At 39.7% G+C, this 23,434-nt stretch overlaps 1 protein-coding gene across 2 annotated transcripts in view; it reads left to right on the forward strand.

The window, feature by feature from the left end:
- Positions 1-23,434, forward strand: part of Agbl1 (AGBL carboxypeptidase 1) — an 893,368-nt gene that overhangs the window by 634,043 nt on the left and 235,891 nt on the right. For both annotated transcript variants that reach the window (NM_001432252.1, NM_001432253.1), the window contains 1 exon segment: positions 15,979-16,136. In NM_001432252.1, coding sequence (NP_001419181.1) covers positions 15,979-16,136 — 158 coding nt within the window.

The following is a 23,434-nucleotide window of genomic DNA, read 5'->3' on the forward strand; positions in this document are numbered from 1 at the left end:
GTTAGCTCTTGGTAAAGTGCAAGAATGTATCACATAACTCTTGGATTGTTATTACTAAGTCCATTCTCAGATATTTCTTAGCTAGATTGCTATTGTGACTAGACTTTTTATTACACTTAATAATTTATTTTGCTGTTTCGGGAAAGAAAATTGATTTTCATGTATTTAATTTGTAACCTTGTCTACTTACTCAGTTCTTTATGTGTGTCTAATGCATTCTGTGTTCTTGTTGATTTTTTTGGCTTATATTAGTATATGATCAGTCTTCAAGCAATGATAATGGGATTCCTTCCTTTGTAATATATAAAGCTCGTTTTTCTTATTGGATTTTCTGGGACTTTTCAAGTAATACTATTTAATAGTGATGAGAATAGGCTATAAATTAGGCCATAGCTTTAATAAAGACAGTGTTACAGTTGTCAGTTTTATGTAGCACTTGCTATTGTTGTTAATAACAATGAAGGCTTCTCTAATGTGCATAGGCTGAGTTCCATACTCACACACACACATCCCCATACAATTCTTCCCCCTCATCCCAGAGACAGAGTGACACAGAGAGAATATTTTTCTTAGAAGCTCCATGAGCTATGAATCAATTCATTTCCATTGTACCTAAGGACACTGAGGCACTACAATATCAAATGGCTTCCCTCAAATCATACGGATACACATGGTAGTACTAAGGGTGAAGCTCATCCAGGTCCTACTTCATGGTGTCATTCACAGTGCTCTCCTGAGGCTAGTATACTGCAACTTCCATGAGCAATGCAGGAACCTGTCCCGAGTGTCATCTTTCTTCTCTGCCTTTTAATCTCTTGTTGGGTCCAAATCTCTTTCAGTGGCGTTCTCAATGGTAACATTATATTATTCTTAAAAACAAACAATTTTCTAGGTTACATTGCATAATTTTTGTATATTCTAGTTCTAAATATAGGATGTCATTAATTTCAGATATAAAAATGCACATATGCCTGCCTCTATGTTCTATCTAATATCTACTCACCTATCTAACATCTGTCTGTCTGTCCATCCATCCGTCTGTCTAGTCAACCTATCTATTATTTATGTACCTATCATCTATTTTTATGTACCTTCTATCTTGGTCTCTCTATCATCTCTATCATCTATTAATCACCTATTATCTATCCATCTCTCTATCATATATATGATATATCTATACATGTGTGTGCATGTACAGTGGATACCATTATATATAATGATAAGAGGACACAGAATTGTGTATGGAAAGAAGGAATTGTGACATAATAAAAGGTATACATGATTAAGAATGATCATCAAGAAAAGAAAAACCAAAACAGAACAAAATAAAAAACTAGGCTAACATCATTATTCCTTCACCTGTCATAAATACTTATCATTTTTATCCATTTTCCCTTGAAATATTGGATAAAATCATGAAGTTTTTTTCCTCTGTGATGGCTTTTATATCTTTCATAATTCTTTTAACCCTTCCAATATCTACCTTTAACTTAATAATTCCATTTTCCATCTCCCTTCATTCTTTCATAATTCCTTAACATATCATTTCCATGCCTTCTATTTAGTCCACATGCAATATACTCTTGCTCCCTTCTGATAATATAAACAAGATATCCCCCAACTACTTTTCAACTTTTGGTAGTAAATCTATTTTAATAGAAAACACTTGTTTTATGTCGTGAAAGTGTTTCGTTTTTCATTTAACTGTGTTGTTTCTTGCTACATACTATTTTATGTATATATTTATAGGGGAGTTCATTGGTACTCATCTTATATAAAATAAGACCTTTGTAGAGCTCTTCAAAGGCTGACAATTCCTGTTTTTTGGATTTGTGGCAAAAGTCAAAGGCCATTCATAGTTTGAGGACTGACTGGAGAATGGGTATCAACACATGAAGCCAGGATCTCCCGCTGACAACATTCACTAATGAAAAGTAAAACATTTCTGAAGGAATATAATAGGGATATTCAATGGACTTGGTATAGAGAACCAAAGCTTTCATTTGTACTATCTCAACAGAACCCTCTTTTTTTAAATTGGATATTTTTAAATTTACATTGCAAATGTTATTACCTTTTCAGGTTTCTTCTTTATCAGCCCCTATCCCATCCGTCCTCCCCCTTCTTGTATGAGGATATTCCTCCTCCCCAACCGCACACCCCTTCCTACCTCCCAACCCTGACATTCCCCTACATGGGGGTATCCAACCATGGCAGGACCAAGTGCTTCTCCTCCCATTCATGCTCAACGAGGCCATCCTGCACTTCATATGCAGGTGGAGCCATGGGTCTGTCCATGTATTGATGTGGTTTATTCCCTTGTTGGTATTGTTGTTCTATTGGTGTCGCAAGCCCTTTTGGTTCCTTCAAATCCCTTCTCTAACTCCTCCAATGGACCCCATCCTCAGTTCAATGGTTTGCTGCTAGCATTCACCTCTGTATTTGTCATGCTTTGGCTGAGCCTCTCAGCAGACAACTATATCAGGCTCCTGTCAGCTTGTACTTCTTGGCATCAGCAATATTGTCTAGGTTTGGTGGCTGTATGTGGGATGGATCCCCAGGTGGAGCAGTCTCTGGATAGCCTTTCCTTCAGTTTCTGCTTCAAAATTGTCTCCATATTTCCTCCTATGAACATTTTGTTCCCCCTTTTAAGAAGGACTGAAGCATCTGCACTTTGGTCATCCTTCTTCTTAAGCTTCTTGTGACCATGTGGATTGTATCTTGGGTAATCTAATCTTTTGGCTAATATCCACTTATCAGTGAGTGAATACCATGTGTGTTATTTTTGTGATTGGGTTACCTCACTCAGGATAATATTAAGAGAACCCTCTTTCAAGAAGGTTTGAATTCAAAATTCACAGTACCGGACATAAAGTACTTTACTTAAAAATGTGATCTAAAGTAATGTGCTATTAAACATACCCATAGGTATTTAAAAACATGATTTCTAACAGGAAAAGAAAGCATGAAAACATTCCTACAAAGGATCACTTTAAAGTTTAAAAGACTTCAATTTTGAATTTCAAAATTATAAAATAATCGAGTCAAAAATCTTATTTTAGTACTATTTAAAAACAAAGTAAAATAATGCTCATGTTGATTGTATATGACAAGATAAAGAAATATAAAGGAATGTTAAAAAACAGTTTTTATTGCTTTTATTTTTTTAACAGTCCAGTTGTTACTCTCCTTCTGGTCTACCTTTCCACAGTTCTTCATTCCATTCCTTCTCCTCTGTTAGAAACAGTTTTTAATTTGCAAACACTGACAAGAAGATTCAATATCTCAGCATATTAGGAAGAAGATTCAACGTGACTGGAGAAAGAATCACCGAGGTGGAACATTTTCATCAAAATGCACCCAGAATTCATCATAATGCAAGAGAGAAATGGAAAATTTATTATTAAGGTTAAGTCATATGAAGAACAGAGCAAAGAAAATAGCACAAGCTTACTAGTCATTTAAGGGGAGAAATGGGGTTGCTATTTCATAGTCAAAAATTCTGACCCAGAATTGTTCCTGTCTAAAAGAACTGCAGGGACAAAATTGGACTCGAGACTGAGGGAAAGGCAGTTCAGTAACTGGCCCAAATTAGGATCTATTTCAAGGAGAGGCTCCACAACCTGTCACTATTACTGATGCTATGGTATGCTTACAGACAGGAGCCTAGCATGGATGTCTTTTGAGAGGCCCAACAAGCAGCTGACTGAGACAAACACAGATACTCATACCCAACCACTGGACTGAAGCCAGTAACCCCTGTGGTTGAATTAGTGAAAGGCTAGAAGAAACTGAAGAGGAGGGCACCCTCATAGGAGGACCAGCAGTCTCAACTAATCTAGACTCCTGAGATCTCTCAGACACTGACTCACCAACCAGGCAGGATATAGGAGCTGATCTGAGGCCCCCAACACATATACAACCTGTCACTATTACTGACCTCTGTGACTGGTCTGGCCTCTGTGGGAAAAAATGTGCCTAACCCACCTCAAGAGACTTGAGGACCCTGGGGAGGGAGTGGGAAGGCCTGCTGGGAGGAGGCATCTCTTAGAGATAGGGTTGGGGAGGGAGGAATGAGATGAGGAACTGTGGGAGGGGGACTAGGAGGGGAGCAACAGCTGGACTGTTAAAAAAAAGGTCATTAAAAAATCCCTTTTCAGAGACTAGAAAAAGGCAAAGCTCAAAGGGATGATGAATGTTGTTTTTCTACAATCATTGAAAGACCATTTATTGTGTCAATAAATTCCTGAAGAAAGAAATATCTAAATTTTCTTAAGAATAGCTAGGATTAAGGGATTTTCCAAAAGTCTGTGGAAACTTTACCTAGCATGTATTGACAGACTTTAGTATTTTTAATAATCTTTCTTTGAAGCAAAGTTCTCTTGGATTTTTTGGAGGCAAACCTTTGCTTTTTCTTTTTTTTTTTTCTTTTTTTTTTTTATTAACTTGAGTATTTCTTATATACATTTCGAGTGTTATTCCCTTTCCCGGTATCCGGGCAAACAACCCCCTCCCCCCTCCCCTTCCTTATGGGTGTTCCCCTCCCAACCCTCCCCCCATTGCCGCCCTCCCCCCACCAGTCTACTTCACTGGGGGTTCAGTCTTAGCAGGACCCAGGGCTTCCCCTTCCACTGGTGCTCTTACTAGGATATTCATTGCGACCTATGAGGTCAGAGTCCAGGGTCAGTCCATGTATAGTCTTTAGGTAGTGGCTTAGTCCCTGGAAGCTCTGGTTGCTTGGCATTGTTCTACAAATGGGGTCTCGAGCCCCTTCAAGCTTTTCCAGTTCTTTCTCTGATTCCTTCAACGGGGGTCCTATTCTCAGTTCAGTGGTTTGCTGCTGGCATTCACCTCTGTATTTGCTGTATTCTGGCTGTGTCTCTCAGGAGCGATCTACATCCGGCTCCTGTCAGTCTGCACTTCTTTGCTTCATCCATCTTGTCTAATTGGGTGGCTGTATATGTATGGGCCACATTTGGGGCAGGCTCTGAATGGGTGTTCCTTCAGTCTCTGTTTTAATCTTTGCCTCTCTCTTCCCTGCCAAGGGTATTCTTGTTCCCCTTTTAAAGAAGGAGTGAAGCATTCACATTTTGATCATCCGTCTTGAGTTTCATTTGTTCTAGGCATCTAGGGTAATTCAAGCATTTGGGCTAATAGCCACTTATCAGTGAGTGCATACCATGTATGTCTTTCTGTGATTGGGTTAGCTCACTCAGGATGATATTTTCCAGTTCCAACCATTTGCCTACGAATTTCATAAAGTCGTTGTTTTTGATAGCTGAGTAATATTCCATTGTGTAGATGTACCACATTTTCTGTATCCATTCCTCTGTTGAAGGGCATCTGGGTTCTTTCCAGCGTCTGGCTATTATAAATAAGGCTGCAATGAACATAGTGGAGCACGTGTCTTTTTTATATGTTGGGGCATCTTTTGGGTATATGCCCAAGAGAGGTATAGCTGGATCCTCAGGCACTTCAATGTCCAATTTTCTGAGGATCCTCCAGACTGATTTCCAGAATGGTTGTACCAGTATGCAATCCCACCAACAATGGAGGAGTGTTCCTCTTTCTCCACATCCTCGCCAGCATCTGTTGTCTCCTGAGTTTTTGATCTTAGCTATTCTCACTGGTGTGAGGTGAAATCTCAGGGTTGTTTTGATTTGCATTTCCCTTATGACTAAAGATGTTGAACATTTCTTTAGGTGTTTCTCAGCCATTCGGCATTCCTCAGCTGTGAATTCTTTGTTTAGCTCTGAACCCCATTTTTAATAGGGTTATTTGTTTCCCTGTGGTCTAACTTCTTGAGTTCTTTGTATATTTTGGATATAAGGCCTCTATCTGTTGTAGGATTGGTAAAGATCTTTTCCCAATCTGTTGGTTGCCGTTTTGTCCTAACCACAGTGTCCTTTGCCTTACAGAAGCTTTGCAGTTTTATGAGATCCCATTTGTCGATTCTTGATCTTAGAGCGTAAGCCATTGGTGTTTTGTTTAGGAAATTTTTTCCAGTGCCCATGTGTTCCAGATGCTTCCCTAGTTTTTCTTCTATTAGGTTGAGTGTGTCTGGTTTGATGTGGAGGTCCTTGATCCACTTGGACTTAAGCTTTGTACAGGGTGATAAGCATGGATCGATCTGCATTCTTCTACATGTTGACCTCCAGTTGAACCAGCACCTTTTGCTGAAAATGCTATCTTTTTTCCATTTGATGGTTTTGGCTCCTTTGTCAAAAATCAAGTGACATAGGTGTGTGGGTTCATTTCTGGGTCTTCAATTCTATTCCATTGGTCTATCTGCCTGTCTCTGTACCAATACCATGCAGTTTTTATCACTATTGCTCTGTAATACTGCTTGAGTTCAGGGATAGTGATTCCCCCTGAAGTCCTTTCATTGTTGAGGATAGCTTTAGCTATCCTGGGTTTTTTGTTATTCCAGATGAATTTGCAAATTGTTCTGTCTAACTCTTTGAAGAATTGGATTGGTATTTTGATGGGGATTGCATTGAATCTGTAGAATGCTTTTAGTAAAATGGCCATTTTTACTATATTAATCCTGCCAATCCATGAGCATGGGAGATCTTTCCATCTTCTGAGGTCTTCTTCAATTTCTTTCCTCAGTGTCTTGAAGTTCTTATTGTACAGATCTTTTACTTGCTTGGTTAAAGTCACACCGAGGTACTTTATATTATTTGGGTCTATTATGAAGGGTGTCATTTCCCTAATTTCTTTCTCGGCTTGTTTCTCTTTTGTATAGAGGAAGGCAACTGATTTATTTGAGTTAATTTTGTACCCAGCCACTTTGCTGAAGTTGTTTATCAGCTTTAGTAGTTCTCTGGTGGAACTTTTGGGATCACTTAAATATACTATCATATCATCTGCAAATAGTGATATTTTGACTTCTTCTTTTCCAAACTGTATCCCCTTGACCTCCTTTTGTTGTCTGATTGCTCTGGCTAGAACTTCAAGAACTATATTGAATAAGTAGGGAGAGAGTGGGCAGCCTTGTCTAGTCCCTGATTTTAGTGGGAGTGCTTCAAGTTTCTCTCCATTTAGTTTAATGTTAGCAACTGGTTTGCTGTATATGGCTTTTACTATGTTCAGGTATGGGCCTTGAATTCCTATTATTTCCAGGACTTTTATCATGAAGGGGTGTTGAATTTTGTCAAAGGCTTTCTCAGCGTCTAATGAAATGATCATGTGGTTTTGTTCTTTCAGTTTGTTTATATAATGGATCACGTTGATGGTTTTCTGTATATTAAACCATCCCTGCATGCCTGGGATGAAGCCTACTTGGTCATGGTGGATGATTGTTCTGATGTGCTCTTGGATTCGGTTTGCCAGAATTTTGTTGAGTATTTTTGCGTCAATATTCATAAGGGAAATTGGTCTGAAGTTCTCTTTCTTTGTTGTGTCTTTGTGTGGTTTAGGTATAAGAGTAATTGTGGCTTCGTAGAAGGAATTCGGTAGTGATCCATCTGTTTCAATTTTGTGGAATAGTTTGGATAATATTGGTATGAGGTCTTCTATGAAGGTTTGATAGAATTCTGCACTAAACCTGTCTAGACCTGGGCTCCTTTTGGTTGGGAGACCTTTAATGACTACTTCTATTTCCTTAGGAGTTATGGGGTTGTTTAACTGGTTTATCTGTTCCTGATTTAACTTTGGTACCTGGTATCTGTCTAGGAAATTGTCCATTTCCTGAAGATTTTCAAGTTTTGTTGAATATAGGTTTTTATAGTAAGATCTGATGATTTTTTGAATTTCCTCTGATTCTGTTGTTATGTCTCCCTTTTCATTTCTGATTTTGTTAATTTGGACGCACTCTCTGTGTCCTCTCATTAGTCTGGCTAAAGGTTTATCTATCTTGTTGATTTTCTCAAAGAACCAACTTTTGGTTCTGTTGATTCTTTCTATGGTCCTTTTTGTTTCTACTTGGTTGATTTCAGCTCTGAGTTTGATTATTTCCTGCCTTCTACTCCTCCTGGGTGTATTTGCTTCTTTTTGTTCTAGAGCTTTTAGGTGTGCTGTCAAGCTGCTGACATATGCTCTTTCCTGTTTCTTTCTGCAGGCACTCAGCGCTATGAGTTTTCCTCTTAGCACAGCTTTCATTGTGTCCCATAAGTTTGGGTATGTTGTACCTTCATTTTCATTAAATTCTAAAAAGTTTTTAATTTCCTTCTTTATTTCTTCCTTGACCAGGTTATCATTGAGTAGAGCATTGTTCAATTTCCAAGTATATGTGGGCATTCTTCCTTGATTGTTATTGAAGACTAGTTTTAGGCCGTGGTGGTCCGATAGCACGCATGGAATTATTTCTATCTTTCTGTACCTGTTGAGGCCCGTTTTTTGACCAATTATATGGTCAATTTTGGAGAAAGTACCATGAGGAGCTGAGAAGAAGGTATATCCTTTTGCTTTAGGATAGAATGTTCTATAAATATCTGTTAAGTCCATTTGGCTCATGACTTCTCTTAGTCTGTCGACATCACTGTTTAATTTCTGTTTCCATGATCTGTCCATTGATGAGAGTGGGGTGTTGAAATCTCCCACTATAATTGTGTGAGGTGCAATGTGTGTTTTGAGCTTTAGTAAGGTTTCTTTTACATATGTAGATGCCCTTGTATTTGGGGCATAGATATTTAGGATTGAAAGTTCATCTTGGTGGATTTTTCCTTTGATGAATATGAAGTGTCCTTCCTTATCTTTTTTGATGACTTTTAGTTGAAAATTGATTTTATTTGATATTAGAATGGCTACTCCAGCTTGCTTCTTCTGACCATTTGCTTGGAAAGTTGTTTTCCAGCCTTTCACTCTGAAGTAATGTCTGTCTTTGTCTCTGAGGTGTGTTTCCTGTAGGCAGCAGAATGCAGGGTCCTCGTTGCGTATCCAGTTTGTTAATCTATGTCTTTTTATTGGGGAGTTGAGGCCATTGATGTTGAGAGATATTAAGGAATAGTGATTATTGCTTCCCGTTATATTCATATTTGGATGTGAGGTTATGTTTGTGTGCTTTCATTCTCTTTGTTTTGTTGCCAAGACGATTAGTTTCTTGCTTCTTCTAGGGTATAGCTTGCCTCCTTATGTTGGGCTTTACCATTTATTATTCTTTGTAGTGCTGGATTTGTAGAAAGATATTGTGTAAATTTGGTTTTGTCATGGAATATCTTGGTTTCTCCATCTGTGTTAATTGAGAGTTTTGCAGGATACAGTAACCTGGGCTGGCATTTGTGTTCTCTTAGGGTCTGTATGACATCAGTCCAGGATCTTCTGGCCTTCATAGTTTCTGGCGAAAAGTCTGGTGTGATTCTGATAGGTCTGCCTTTATATGTTACTTGACCTTTTTCCCTTACTGCTTTTAATATTCTTTCTTTATTTTGTGCGTTTGGTGTTTTGACTATTATGTGACGGGAGGTGTTTCTTTTCTGGTCCAATCTATTTGGAGTTCTGTAGGCTTCTTGTATGCCTATGGGTATCTCTTTTTTTAGGTTAGGGAAGTTTTCTTCTATGATTTTGTTGAAGATATTTACTGGTCCTTTGAGCTGGGAGTCTTCACTCTCTTCTATACCTATTATCCTTAGGTTTGATCTTCTCATTGAGTCCTGGATTTCCTGTATGTTTTGGACCAGTAGCTTTTTCCGCTTTATATTATCTTTGACAGTTGAGTCAATGATTTCTATGGAATCTTCTGCTCCTGAGATTCTCTCTTCCATCTCTTGTATTCTGTTGGTGAAGCTTGTATCTACAGCTCCTTGTCTCTTCTTTTGGTTTTCTATATCCAGGGATGTTTCCATGTGTTCTTTCTTGATTGCTTCTATTTCCATTTTTAATTCCTTCAACTGTTTGATTGTGTTTTCCTGGAATTCTTTCAGGGATTTTTGTGTCTCCTCTCTATGGGCTTCTACTTGTTTATTTATGATTTCCGGATATTCTTTCAGGGATTTTTGTGTCTCCTCTCTATGGGCTTCTACTTGTTTATTTATGTTTTCCTGGAATTCTTTCAGGTATTTTTGCGATTCCTCTCTGTAGGCTTCTACTTGTTTATTAATGTTTTCCTGTGTTTCTCTAAGGGAGTTCTTCACGTCTTTCTTGAAGTCCTCCAGTATCATGATCAAATATGATTTTGAAACTAGATCTTGCTTTTCTGGTGTGTTTGGACATTCCATGTTTGTTTTGGTGGGAGAATTGGGCTCCAATGATACCATGTAGTCTTGGTTTCTGTTGCTTGGGTTCCTGCGCTTGCCTCTCGCCATCAGATTATCTCTAGTGTTACTTTGTTCTGCTATTTCTGACAGTGGCTAGACTGTCCCTATAAGCCTGTGTGTCAGGAGTGCTGTAGACCTGTTTTACTGTTTTCTTTCAGCCAGTTATGGGGACAGAGTGTTCTGCTTTCGTGCATGTAGTTTTTCCTCTGTACAGGTCTTCAGCTGTTCCTGTGGGCCTGTGTCTTCAGTTCACCAGGCAGGTCACTTGCAGCATACAAGTTGGTCTTACCTGTGGTCCCGAGGCTCAAGTTCGCTCGCGGGGTGCTGCCCACGTGCTCTTTGCAGCGGCAGCAACCAGGAAGACCTGTGCCGCCCCTTCTGGGAGCTTCAGTGCACCAGGGTTCCAGATGGCCTTTGGTGTTTTCCTCTGGCGTCCGAGATGTATGTACAGAGAGCAGTCTCTTCTGGTTTCCCAGGCTTGTCTGCCTCTCTGAAGGTTTAGCTCTCCCTCCCACGGGATTTGGGTGCAGAGAACTGTTTATCTGGTCTGTTTCCTTCAGGTTCCGGTGGTGTCTCAGGCAGGGGTCCTGCCACTCCTGGGCCCTCCCCCACGGGAGCCCAGAGGCCTTATACAGTTTCCTCTTGGGCCAGGGATGTGGGCAGAGGTGGGCAGTGTTGGTGGTCTCTTCCGCTCTGCAGCCTCAGGAGTGCCCACCTGACCAGGCGGTGAGGTCTCTTTCCCACAGGGTCTGGGAGCAGAGAGCTGCTGCGGGCCGGGATCCGTGGGTGTGGGACTTCCGGTAAACACGGGACGTGCCCGGTCCTAGAGGAATTCTGCCTCTGTGTGTCCCGATTTCACCAGGCAGGTCACTTGCAAGAGACAAGTTGGTCTTACCTGTGGTCCCGAGGCTCAAGTTTGCTCGTGGGGTGCTGCCCACGGGTTCTCTGCGGCGGCAGCAACCAGGAAGACCTGTGCCGCCCCTTCCGGGAGCTTCAGTGCACCAGGGTTCCAGATGGCCTTTGGTGTTTTCCTCTGGCGTCCGAGATGTATGTACAGAGAGCAGTCTCTTCTGGTTTCCCAGGCTTGTCTGCCTCTCTGAAGGTTTAGCTCTCCCTCCCACAGGATTTGGGTGCAGAGAACTGTTTATCTGGTCTGTTTCCTTCAGGTTCCGGCGGTGTCTCAGGCAGGGGTCCTGCCACTCCTGGGCCCTCCCCCACGGGAGCCCAGAGGCCTTATACAGTTTCCTCTTGGGCCAGGGATGTCGGCAGGGGTGGGCAGTGTTGGTGGTCTCTTCCGCTCTGCAGCCTCAGGAGTGCCCACCTGACCAGGCGGTGAGGTCTCTTTCCCACGGAGTCTGGGAGCAGAGAGCTGCTGCGGGCCGGGATCCGCGGGTGTGCAAACATTTTCAAGATATCATTGTTCCCTTTCTTCTGAATATCTGCATTTTACTGAAATATTGTAGCAATAAAGCCTTACCGTGTTTGTATCCCAGGAAGCTGGGTAACCACCTCTCATCACTGTTAACTCTTCAGGATAAAGTGTATCATTGTATAATTTGTCTCTGGCCTTATTTTATCATTAAATCATGAGCATTTTCCATATTGCTAAATGGTTGCTATAATTATCATTTTAATGGCTCCATTACACCCTATCAGATTTCTTCCATTAAAGTTCCCTTAGTCATTCCTTCTTTATTAGACATTTAGGTTTTATTTCCTTCAAATTTTGATTATTATATATAACATTGGTGTAATTTACATTTTTATGCATATAGCTTCACTTTTATTTTCAATTAGTTCATTAGGAATAGTTCCCTGAAGTGACATTATTGTGTCAAATGTTATTGAGTAATTTCCCTAAAGGTATGAATCAATTTACATTCCAACAGACATTTTGGTATCTCGAAGCTTTGGGTATAAAGGGAGGTCAGAAATATTACAAACTTAAATATATATGCACTAATTTACTGGGTTTAAATGATAGTTCTAGTTAAAATATTGAAATTGACATTTTCTCATGTGTTTATTTTCATAATTATTTTACTATTTTATTTTAGCCTTTATGCTACTTAAATTTTTTTTTCCTGAATTTTTGAATGACTTTTGTGGACCTTATTATTTATAACAGAAATTGGTTGGGGGAGGAGTTATCAATGGAAACCATTTGATGGTTGCTGCACTGAGGTGTACTTACTGCTGTCATGAACAGCTACTTGTGTACTCTAGCAATATTATACCAAAATATCAAGGTAAAACACATGATTGTCTCACCCAACTTGATACTCATCTTTCTTATTCTCCTCCTTTATGAGGTTGAACAAGGTGAAAGTTTCTATTAAAGACTATTAAAAAGCACGGTGTGGCTCTAGGACACTATTCTGGTGAATGAAATATAAGCAAATTCAATTGGTGACGTATCTCCCTATCATTTTCTCATTTGCATGATACATTGGATGGAGCTAATGTAAGAGAACCAGAAGAAAGACAGATGACTGAATTTTTTTAGATGTTGGATTAATACCAAATTTTTCTCATACTCATTACATTCATGGACTATACAAAGCAAAATCTTATTTACTGAAGGCAGCAATGGCTTGACTTTGTCTATGGGGCAGCTAATGAACTGTTAGGGAGAAAAGTTAGTTTCTATTTTATTGGCATGCTTAAACGATTCAACTATAGCTTTATTGATATAGTCATTACTGTGAGACCTCACTCAGGTGATGTTTTACACATCATACCCATGAGTATGACAATGGGAGACCCGAATTTGAAGGCACTCATGAATTCTCCACACAAAGGAGTCAAAGCCCACATGATGAGTACAGTGTGTGCTTCACGGTCACTCATGAAGAGGCCTTGTCTGTTCATTTACTAGTCAAGGACAGGGTAGTATGGACAGGTGTATGTTCTGGGCCTGAGAATTAACGTTAAGTAAGAAAGCTATTTCTCTGTCCTTCCCCTTGAAGATTTATTTCCATACCAGGATGTGAATGTGAGAAAAACATTGTTCCTATAAACAAATATTGTTAATACTGTGTGAGAATGAAAATAAAAATAGGAAAGAAAAAAATCAATAGAAGAGAACGAAATGAAGCTGCAGATTCACCCAAGTCTTCCAGTCAATAAAATGATATGAGTTCTTTGAGGAGTTTTCTGAACTAGTGTTTATATGACACTAAATGTTGCCCGGAACAAGTGGGCTTACATCTGAAATAGAAGCTATTTTCACATTATAAATGCTATCACTTCATCTACAACCATATAGAAGCAGACCGGTATGAAAGAGTGGCTCCCACCCCATCAATATTGTGCATGCTAGTATTTCTATTTCCTACAGTGCTCATTCAGTTACATGCTTAGCCAGAGGCTGGGAGTTCCATGTATAAGGGGTGCACACAGAATCAGAAGGCTAGAGTTTTGCTTTTTCCTTCTATGAGACCTTCTTAAGTCACAGATATGAGGAAGGTCACTGGTTGGATGTGATCTTTACTTCCCTTCCTCTAAGACAGAGAAGTTATTCTCCAAGAAAGAAAAGAGTCTACACACAGACAAGCAAAGAGTCAGATATTAGAAGCTCTGTGCATGGAAAGGGGCTCTGGGTTTGTTTGTTTTTTTTCCCTCTCTTTAAAAAGTGCTCTTTTTTCCCCTGTGGACTTGAGGAGGAATAAATGCAATTTGTTCAACATCTGTCTTCTCCTTGTATTGCGGCTGTTTACAGAGGGACTTGCTTCCTACAGCTCTGATGTAATGTCTCCTTTCTTTAGGAAACAGGTGTCAAAACAAGCAGAAAATCCAATTTTCAAGCAGCTCAAATCAACTTGAGACTTTCTACACACTGGGGTGCTTTTACCTTGGAAGTCTCCCATGAGGCTTGGTGCTTCCCAATATCAAGTTTTGTTTTTGTTTTTGTTTTTGTTTTTGTTTTGTTTTGTTTTGTTTTGTTGCTGCTGTTGTTTTTTTCCTTGGCAGGTTGCAAAGCAGTTCTTAAGGATCAGTTCTGCCCTATCTTGCTCTTCTAGAATATAACAGCACTGTTACTTGGGTGGAAAAAATCATACATTTGAATTTTAATTGACATTATAATTGTAGCTATTTTGGGCAACTCTGCTGAGTGCATACAATGTCTAATGAATAGGCAGTGTGTCTACGGGTATGATGTCTAATGGTTAAGAGAGTGTACATGGGTATGATGTCTAATTATTAAGCAGAGTAATTATCGTTGCATGAAGCATGTATTGTTTTCCTTGTGCTGGTGAGATTAAAAAATGTTTCTTTAGTTATATTGAAGTATATAATAAATTGTTTATTATTTTATATTTATTTTTCATAATTGTAATAATGCAGTATATTATGATACATTGAATGAAACATGTTAGTTTGTACAGTTATTATATCCTAAAAAAACATGATATGATCAAAATTTAATATTATTTGAAAACTCAATTATTAGCTATTTTTATTTAGGTTTTATATGTGGGTCCCCGGGCTGTTCTGAACTCCATCTCATTAAACCTCATTTTTCACAAAAGAGGAAGAGAATCACGGCTAACCTCTATTTATACTGCAGGGACTCTGAAACAACCCTCAACAGGTGTAAGAGTGATGGAATTTTTAGTGCTTTAGGTGTCCAGAGGGGAGATAATCCCATTTTGCAGATGAGAAAATCAAGAAGCGTAAAGTTTCCGCACCCCACATGACACCATCAGAAAATAGTAAAGCTGGGGTTGGGGATTTAGCTCAGTAGTAGAGCGCTTGCCTAGGAAGCGCAAGACCCTGGGTTTGGTCCCCAGCTCCGAAAAAAAAGAACCAAAAAAAAAAAAAGAAAATAGTAAAGCTATAATTTAAGTCCAATTCTGTAAAGCACATGCTCTACTTTGCTGTGTAACTATCTCAATTTGCATATTGGAATGCATGGGCAATAGTGGAGGCAAAAGTTCATTGCTGGTCTCTGTGAGGCCTTCAATTAGTTCCTTGGTTTTAAATATCTGAATCTTTTCCTCTGTGGATTAACAAAAATAATTACTTTGGAGGACTCTGGTAGGGAAATACCTTATCATGTTGTCTGTGAGTCTGTGAGATGCTCTGGACACTTACTATTATTGGGTTAGGTGCTCGAAAAGGTCTTGTCAAGTGCTATAAAATGCTTCTCTCTCTACCTCCCTCATTTACTCCATCTCAGAGATGGAGGGTTTCATTATATAGCTCAGGCTAGTCTGCAACTTATAATCCTCCTGCCTCATCCTCCCAAGTGACAGATAATAATATATTGTATTACACCTGGTCAGTGTGCTCATCTCTACTTCATGTACTATAACATAGAGTACTAGGCTTATCTTTACTTTTGTGCATTACCTTACTATAGAGATTTTGGGGGAAATATGTAGTTTATTTTGCAGTTTCAGTATTTATATTTGAAGGACTCCCTGTGGTGGTGGTAGTGGTGATGATGATATCTTTGTTACCGCAATAAGCTCCTTTTCAAACTATAGGTGGAAGCTTTGTGGATTTCATTGCAAAGGAATGGGGTGGTATGACTGGTCCTGTGCCACTCATAACATTTATCTTCCCTTGAGCTTGCTATCCTGTCAGGACATGCAAAATCCAAAATTTTTCAAGCAGCACAAGTTGAGAAAAGTTAATTATGAAAGTGACTGACAAGCCCAATAAATCCTCAACTTCTGTGGTGGTTACACATCTAGAACCTCTCCTCCTAGTCTGATAATGTCACTCTTCAATTCCCACTGAGTAGTCACTGTTGACTGCTTTGTTTAACTGACAGGGTCTACAGTTCGGTACTAGAGAACTGGAAGAAATGGGAGCCATGTACTGCTTGGGTCTGCTCATCTTGGAACTCAAATCTGCAAGCTGTAGCCATAAGCTCTTGGCTCGAGCGTCAACCCTGCTGAACGCAGATGTTCTGGAACACTACCTCCAGCGGTAAGATGCTAACCAGGGAATCGAGGGTAGCTCAGGCATGTTTAGTACAAGTGTCCTGGTGAAGTGGATCAATGGGCCCTTGACAGACCCAAAAGAAGAATGAGCTACCAAATAAAGGTAGGTCCAACTGTCCTGTGGGGGAAGCCAGATTTTGAACTGCACACATACAGAACATGTGAGGAGGTTGCCCCTTGTACTCACATGTAAACAGAAAACTTTTCATATTTATAAATATATAATTAATACTTATTGATTATGAAAATGAAGCTGAGGCTTGGTGCCACAGATTTACACCAGTACAGACTCTTCCTTGTGCTCCATTCTTGTGTATGTAACAGTTTTGAGCCATTGTTCAATATAAAGAGAGAGAAATGTCTCACTGTTGATATCCATCTAGGTGCTCGTTACAAGTGTCTCTTGCTCAAACAGTATCACTCTGAGCTAGAAGATGATTTATCATTGGTCAAGAGAAATTAATTTGCATGGCAGGGAATGGCTGGATATCTGAGATCGGAGCAGCAGTAATGAGTCCAGGGGTAGATAACCATTATACAGATGAGCTTTTGTATACACTTTCCTGTAGACAAATACTTTATTTCTTGAGCAGAATAAATCTGGGGACGAGAATGGGAGAAATGGTGCCATGCCAAAGGGAAGAGGACCAGGAGTCATTACGAGTTCCAAACAGGCTAAATCGTAGCCTGCACTTTGAGCAATGGGACCTGTGTGGGATTCCTTGTCTACTGGTAAATGAGGAAGCAGATAGCCATGCACTTTAGCTCCAACAGCAAAGGCAGGCATTAATCTGGAGAATCATTTTATTTACAGCTAATGTTCATCAGTTTTCTGCGTGTCACAGTTAAAACGCTGCTTTACTGTGGCAGCTCCCCAAATGGTCAGTCAAGCCTAGAAAGATCTAGTAGTGTACATGAATACAACTTTGGAAAGCCTCCATTTCTCTGGAATGTAATTACCTAAGTACTGTAATTAACTTGCTCATCACACAGTAATATAGACCTCAGACAACAGAGCCTTACATTAATATAGGGCCAGCCCCTGCCCAGGAGACACTGCCACTCTTTACCTTTGTTTGGCTATCACTGCTTCCGTCTGAACCTTCTTCATTCCATACCTTTCGGGAACCAAAGGCTTTGCGTGTTTGACTTTATCTCAGTTTTCAGACTCCCTCTCTGACAGCAAGTGTATTCACCTGCCTCAACTTATGTTTCCTATTGTCTTCTCATCTTTTCCTTTGCTGAGCGATCTTGGGTGGGGACGCGGATGAATCTTCTCCCTTACCTTCCTCCCCACTCCCTCCTCAGCTGCTCATTGAAGGAAGATTGAGCAGAACTGGCATTGCTTGCTTCCCCTGAATTGATTGTGCCCGTCTGTTTGATCCAATGCAGTAAGGATTAGTTGCCTGTAAACGAGAACAAGAAGAAATCTATCAAAGAAATGCCTTTTCTAATTCAAGTCTAAAGAATTCAGTGTCAGGCTTCAAATACGACGGCTGCTATGTAGGACGTCCTAAGAAGATAGCTGTAACTCTCTCTCTTTCTCTCTCTCTCTCTCTCTCTCTCTCTCTCTCTCTCTCTCACACACACACACACACACACACACACACACACATTAACAATGACAATGACTATCAATTTTGAACTACTGTTAGTCCAAGGATACTGAGGCTAGAAGACATTGTCCTCCCACCTCCTCCTCTGTTTAGACTGACAGGAGGTTAAGGACAGGATGCCTAAACAGAGGGAGTGATTAACATGCTTTATAGGAATATATTTAAATTACATTGGATATGTATGTTTGGTAGAGATTAACAATAAAGACACTATCTCTTCCAGTTTGATTTTTAATCACAATATCTATTCTATGAAGCCATTGGTCAAAACAGATTTAACTTGGGAAAAATCAGCCTGGAAGTTTCGTGACACTCCTATATCTCAGAGAACAAATCCATACTCATGGACAACTAATAAAATAAAACCTGCTGGTTTGAAACCAGAGATGGGTGTTTGAGTGATATTTGGTTCATTTCTGTCTGGTAAATTGAGTTAACTCAAGAAATACAGTAATAATCAGTTGTATTTTATATAAACTACTAAAACCAAAAGGCGCGCGCGCATGCACACACACACACACACACACACACACACACACACACACAAACACACAAACATGAAGTTCGTTCTATGTTGGTCACCTATACTAGTAAGCATTGAGCATGTCCTGGACTGTGGCTGGTATATCCAGTGACTTTCTACTGGAGAAGCAGATTGCCCTCTCCCAGAGGGGATCAACTACAAATGGCTTCTTGGTTATGGGTGGGTACTTTGTGTCTACTTCAATTTTTCAGTGTTGGGATTTTTCTCTTCTTTCAACAAGGCAAACAAACAAAAAAGAAATACACTGCTCAATATGAAATCCTAGGTTTTACTCAGTACAAGGACTTTATACTTTCTACAAATACCAGGCATACAATAAATCCTTGTTAACAGCTCTCCATATATACATATGTACATGTATATGTATATATATATAATTAATGTACGTGCACATGCACGTAGGCATCCACACCCCTGTACATGTGTACATGTGTGACTCAGAGTCTCTGAATCCTCTTGTCTGGCAGCCAGAATGTTTCAGTGATCTTCTCCATCTCTTTCCCAGTGTTTAGGAACTTTAGGCCACACCCGTCTTTTTACACGGGCACTCGGGATTAGAACTCAAGTACAAATATTGGCGCCCACTGCAACTGCTCTTAGGCACTAAGTCATACACCCCAGCCTCTCTTAGTATGTAGTAAAGGTTTAAAGTGTGTTTTAAACCTGTGGCAAGCTTCTCACACTCTGCTTCCTTTTTGGGTATAACAGTGTTTCTACCAGCTTTTACAAAGACTCTGCTGTCATCTTTAAAAAATGAAAAAGAGAAAGTCCCCTCTTTTCCAACCATCTGCCTTTAAGAAATGCAACCATACCATAGCATTTGAGCCTTCGGTTCCCTCAAAGGCATTAAGCCCTGGGGATAACCTGTAGGGAAGAGAGTGTGTGGCTGTACAAACGGATACTGTGTTTTCTGACAATAGGTTTCATGCCTCATTTACTATAAAACAATTAGAGTGCCAACTGAGACATCGAGCCACTTGCTGTCTTTCAGCAGTGGAGAGGTGGAAACAGCGGAATAAAGTGTGGATGTTCTTTGCTTCCTGTTTTCTTTTATGTCCTTTTCCTCCCTGTTGCTCATTAAAAAATGCCTGGCGACTCCTTAAAGCATCTTTTGATCTTCTTTCTGTCTCTCTTCTCTCTCCTCCCTCTCAATCTTCTCCCTGGGAATAGCCGTGTTCGGGGCAGGAATGGCTGCCTCTGGAGGTGCTGTTCATCCGCCGTGACAGGTCTTTTGCAAAGTCATTTAACAGTTGTGCAGAGTCAGCTGCTGTTCATCTTGATTTGTGTCCCCCCACTGCCTCTTGCTCTTCTCAGCTGAGCGACCCTTTCTCTACGTGTCCCTCCATTAATAACAGAGGGATGTTCTGCGCCTCAGCAGCACCTCGTAGATTCTCCAAATCACAGATGGTCTCCTTAGTCTGACTTTCCTCAGCACTTACACAGAGAAAATATGCTTAGTTGTTTCTTTAGTGTGACAGGACAACACTAAAAACCAAAACTCTTACCCAGATTGTAGAAAAATACTACTATTATTTTTGTTTATGTCTTTGTGGGGGGAGATGGAAGTTCTTCTACATTGGCAGGTAGAGAAGACATGGCAATCCAGATATCTTTTGTCTGAAATGACATATTATTTTGAAATAGCATCTTTCCTTGGACTGGAACTTACCACATAGGCTAGGTTGGCCAGCTAGCAGGCCCCAAGATTCCTCTCCCCAAACTACCTACATCACCACTCCCACACCATGTGAGTAATACAAACATTACTATCATGTTTGACTTTTTTTTTTTTTTATGTGGAATTCAGGTTCGTTTTGCTTGCGAGGCAAGCATTTTTCAACTGAGCTATCATCTTCTTAGTCCTGCAAAAAGATTAATAATTTAAAAAGCAATTGATTTTTATTGTAAAAATATAGTTTTATTGGTAGAGATGTCTCAGCACTTAAAAACACTGCTTTTGCGGAGGACCCAGGATCATTTCCCAGAACCCACATGGTGGCTCACAATTGCCTATAATCCAGTTCCAAAAAGAGGGTGTTGAAGCGTCTTTTTGCTTTTGTGGGCTCCTGGAGAGAGAGAGAGAGAGACAGAGAGAGAGAGAGAGAGAGAGAGAGAGAGACAGAGACAGAGACAGAGACAGAGACAGAGACAGAGACAGAGATCCTTTTATTCTTATTTTTTAATGTTTTATGGATTCTTTGTGAATTTCACATCATGCACCCAAGCCCTCTCATCTCCCCTTCCCTTCATATCTACCCTCTCTGTCCTTAGAATAAAACAAAAACAAACAAAACCCCATCTCGCCATGGAAGCTGCAGTGTCTAGGTGTGCTACACAGTAATAGCCTTTTATCCAAACAGCTTCACTTGCAAATGTTCAGTGCATTGAGTCATCCATCTGGTTCCAGGCCTCTGGCTCTCTTCAACCATCAATGCTGGATTCTTCCCGGGACTCCTCTTAGACACTCTGTGTCATGGAGATCCTGTAGCCTTGGATCCACAGAACTCGCCCCTTCTCATCCTCCAGCAGTTCATAGATGGACTAGATATCCTTTTATATTAAAGACGGAAAATGAATTGTTATTCTATGATTCAGAATATATAATTCGGAAAACACACATATCCAAAATCCTGCACCGGCCTTTAGTCATCAGATAACTCCAGGCAGCATTCACAATGAATATATTAAAAGACCGGATCCTTTCTTTCACATATTCTACCATGGTTTATTTTCATCTTTTAGGATTCGTGGTGCTGACATGTAATCTCAGCTACTTGGGAGGCTGAGACAGGAGAATGGAACATTCAAACCTCCCTGGATTGCAGAGAAAGTTAAAGGCCAGCCTGAGCAATGTAATAAGGCACATTACAGGCTTAATATGTGAAGAAAGGGACTACGGATATAGCTAAGTAGCTGTGCTGGCCTAGAATGTACGAGACCATATGTAGGCTTCATCCCAGAAACTCAGAGATGGTTCAATATATGTAAATCCATCAACATAATCCACTATATGAACACAATTGCTCTCTTCATTAGAAGAATCAATTGCTTCCCTAGATATCACTTTTTGAGTAACCATACAACAAGGTTTTGTTGGTGGGATAAGCTATGAGTGAGTACAGTGAATAAAGAAGACCTTGAGCATCAGTATCAAAACTACAGCCATTTGCCAGGGCCTTAATTCAGCTAGACAACTACTCTACAAATACTTACATCTCCACATTTTCTTTTAGATAATTCTTCAATGCCCAGCATCATTTTCATCTCTAAGCTATTGTATAGATGAGAATGGTTTCAAAATTCTCAAACATAAACACTGTTCTAAACATGTAGGCAAAAATAATCATTAATGACCACTCTGAGACTTTCTTGGGTCCACAAGCTTGTCTAAGTCCTGACTCACAAAAGCCTATTTTCCCTCTTCTTTCTAGCTTTGTCCTAGGCATGCCGGGCTTCATTCTTCCCCAAAACTCTCCTTCCTTCTATTGTAGCTGCTTGTCTGATGTGTGGCCGAGCCGCATGTTAACCTAACCTCAAAGGTCACTTTGTGTTTTTTCTTCAAAACCCTAATAAAATTCCCCTTTAACTTAGAAAAGTCTATAACAGTATATACATACCATGCAATAAGAAAAAGAAAGATTGGGTATGGTCACGGGCATGTATAATTCCTGTATTTGAGAAAGATAAGGTATTCAAGGCCAATCTCAGCTATACATTGCATTCAAAATAAGCCTGGAATAAACAGGTCTGTGTGAAAATTGAGAGACAATAAAAAAATAAATAAAATGTACCCACAAGATGGCTCAGAGTAGATGAAAATACTGGCCATATAAGCTTGACGGCCTCGGTTTGGTCTTTGGAATCCACAAATGCCAGATATGGGTAGTTTAGATCTGAAATTGCTGAGCTTCTATAGCGAGATAGGAGATGAAAGTTGGAGACAAGGGAAACACCTTATGTAAGTAGATTTTCTGATTTAAAAAATCATTCTTAAATTTCGAAGAAAAGATATATTTGGTTATGATTTACAATATTACTTTTAAAAAGAAGTGGAAGCTATTTGCTCTTAATTTGGGAGGTTTGTGCCTCTGTTTGTAAGAATGTTAAGTCAATTTTTTTTTATCCTATATACATAGAACCTTACGTTTCTCCAGTCTTATTTGCAAAAATGCATACATTGTTTGTAAAAAAAAAGGTCCTGTTTATTTGAAACAAAAAAATTATTTCTCCCCTTGTTCTCCTTTCTTCCCTCCCCCCTTCCCTTATTTTCTTTCCCTTTACTCTTGTTTTATGATTTAAGTCCTTTTAATTGGTTTAAATTTTGAAATGTCAATCCTTGGGATAGATCTCAGTTATATTTGATTTTTATTCCCCTGAAGCATTTGCTATCTGTTTCCTAATTTCTATATCGTCTTGCTCTTTTCATTATTTTTCTGCTTTTTCTCAAATTCACCAAATTCCTGCAATGGAAAGCCCACCTTCCTGTGTTCAGTGTCTGCATCCCGGGCTGCACTTTCCACTCACAGTGTAGTTATCATCAGTGACCTCATATGTCTGTTACATTCCAGCTAGTTCCTTGTCTCTCAACAGCTGATTTCCATTTTATTCAAATTTACAACATAAGCAGCTCGCTTTCCATTGGGATCTGTTGACTTTTTCACTTACTAGTACATGGATTCTTATTTTCTTGAATGTCCTTGAGTCTTGGCATCAGGCTTCTAAGTTTTGCTCTTTGTCTGTGGTTAGTCAATTCACAAATTCCCTGTCATCCACTGCTGAAAATGACTTTGCCTCCTACCATGCAGAATGTTCACTAGCTCTAGGTGACTACCTTCCTTTTCTCACTGTCTCTCTATTTATCTTTTTCAATGGTTTCTGTTTATTGTCCAAAAAACCAGAGTTCAAGCCTTATAAGTGCTCAGTTGTCAAGAGCTTAGAATTCCCCCATACTCCTTTGTTCCTGTAGTAAACATAGTGTGGCTAATTTCAGGTTCATTTGTTTTATTTTCATGGCGGCATGAGAAAATAAAGTTGGTGTGATTATACTGGAGAAGTCCAGGAGAGAGGAAAGGAAGACACCATTGAGGGCTCATGGGTACAAAGATAACATATATGGACTAGGGA

Source organism: Rattus norvegicus, chromosome 1 (assembly GCF_021556685.1).
Source record: "Rattus norvegicus strain SHRSP/BbbUtx chromosome 1, alternate assembly SHRSP_T2T, whole genome shotgun sequence".
NCBI lineage: Eukaryota > Metazoa > Chordata > Mammalia > Rodentia > Muridae > Rattus > Rattus norvegicus.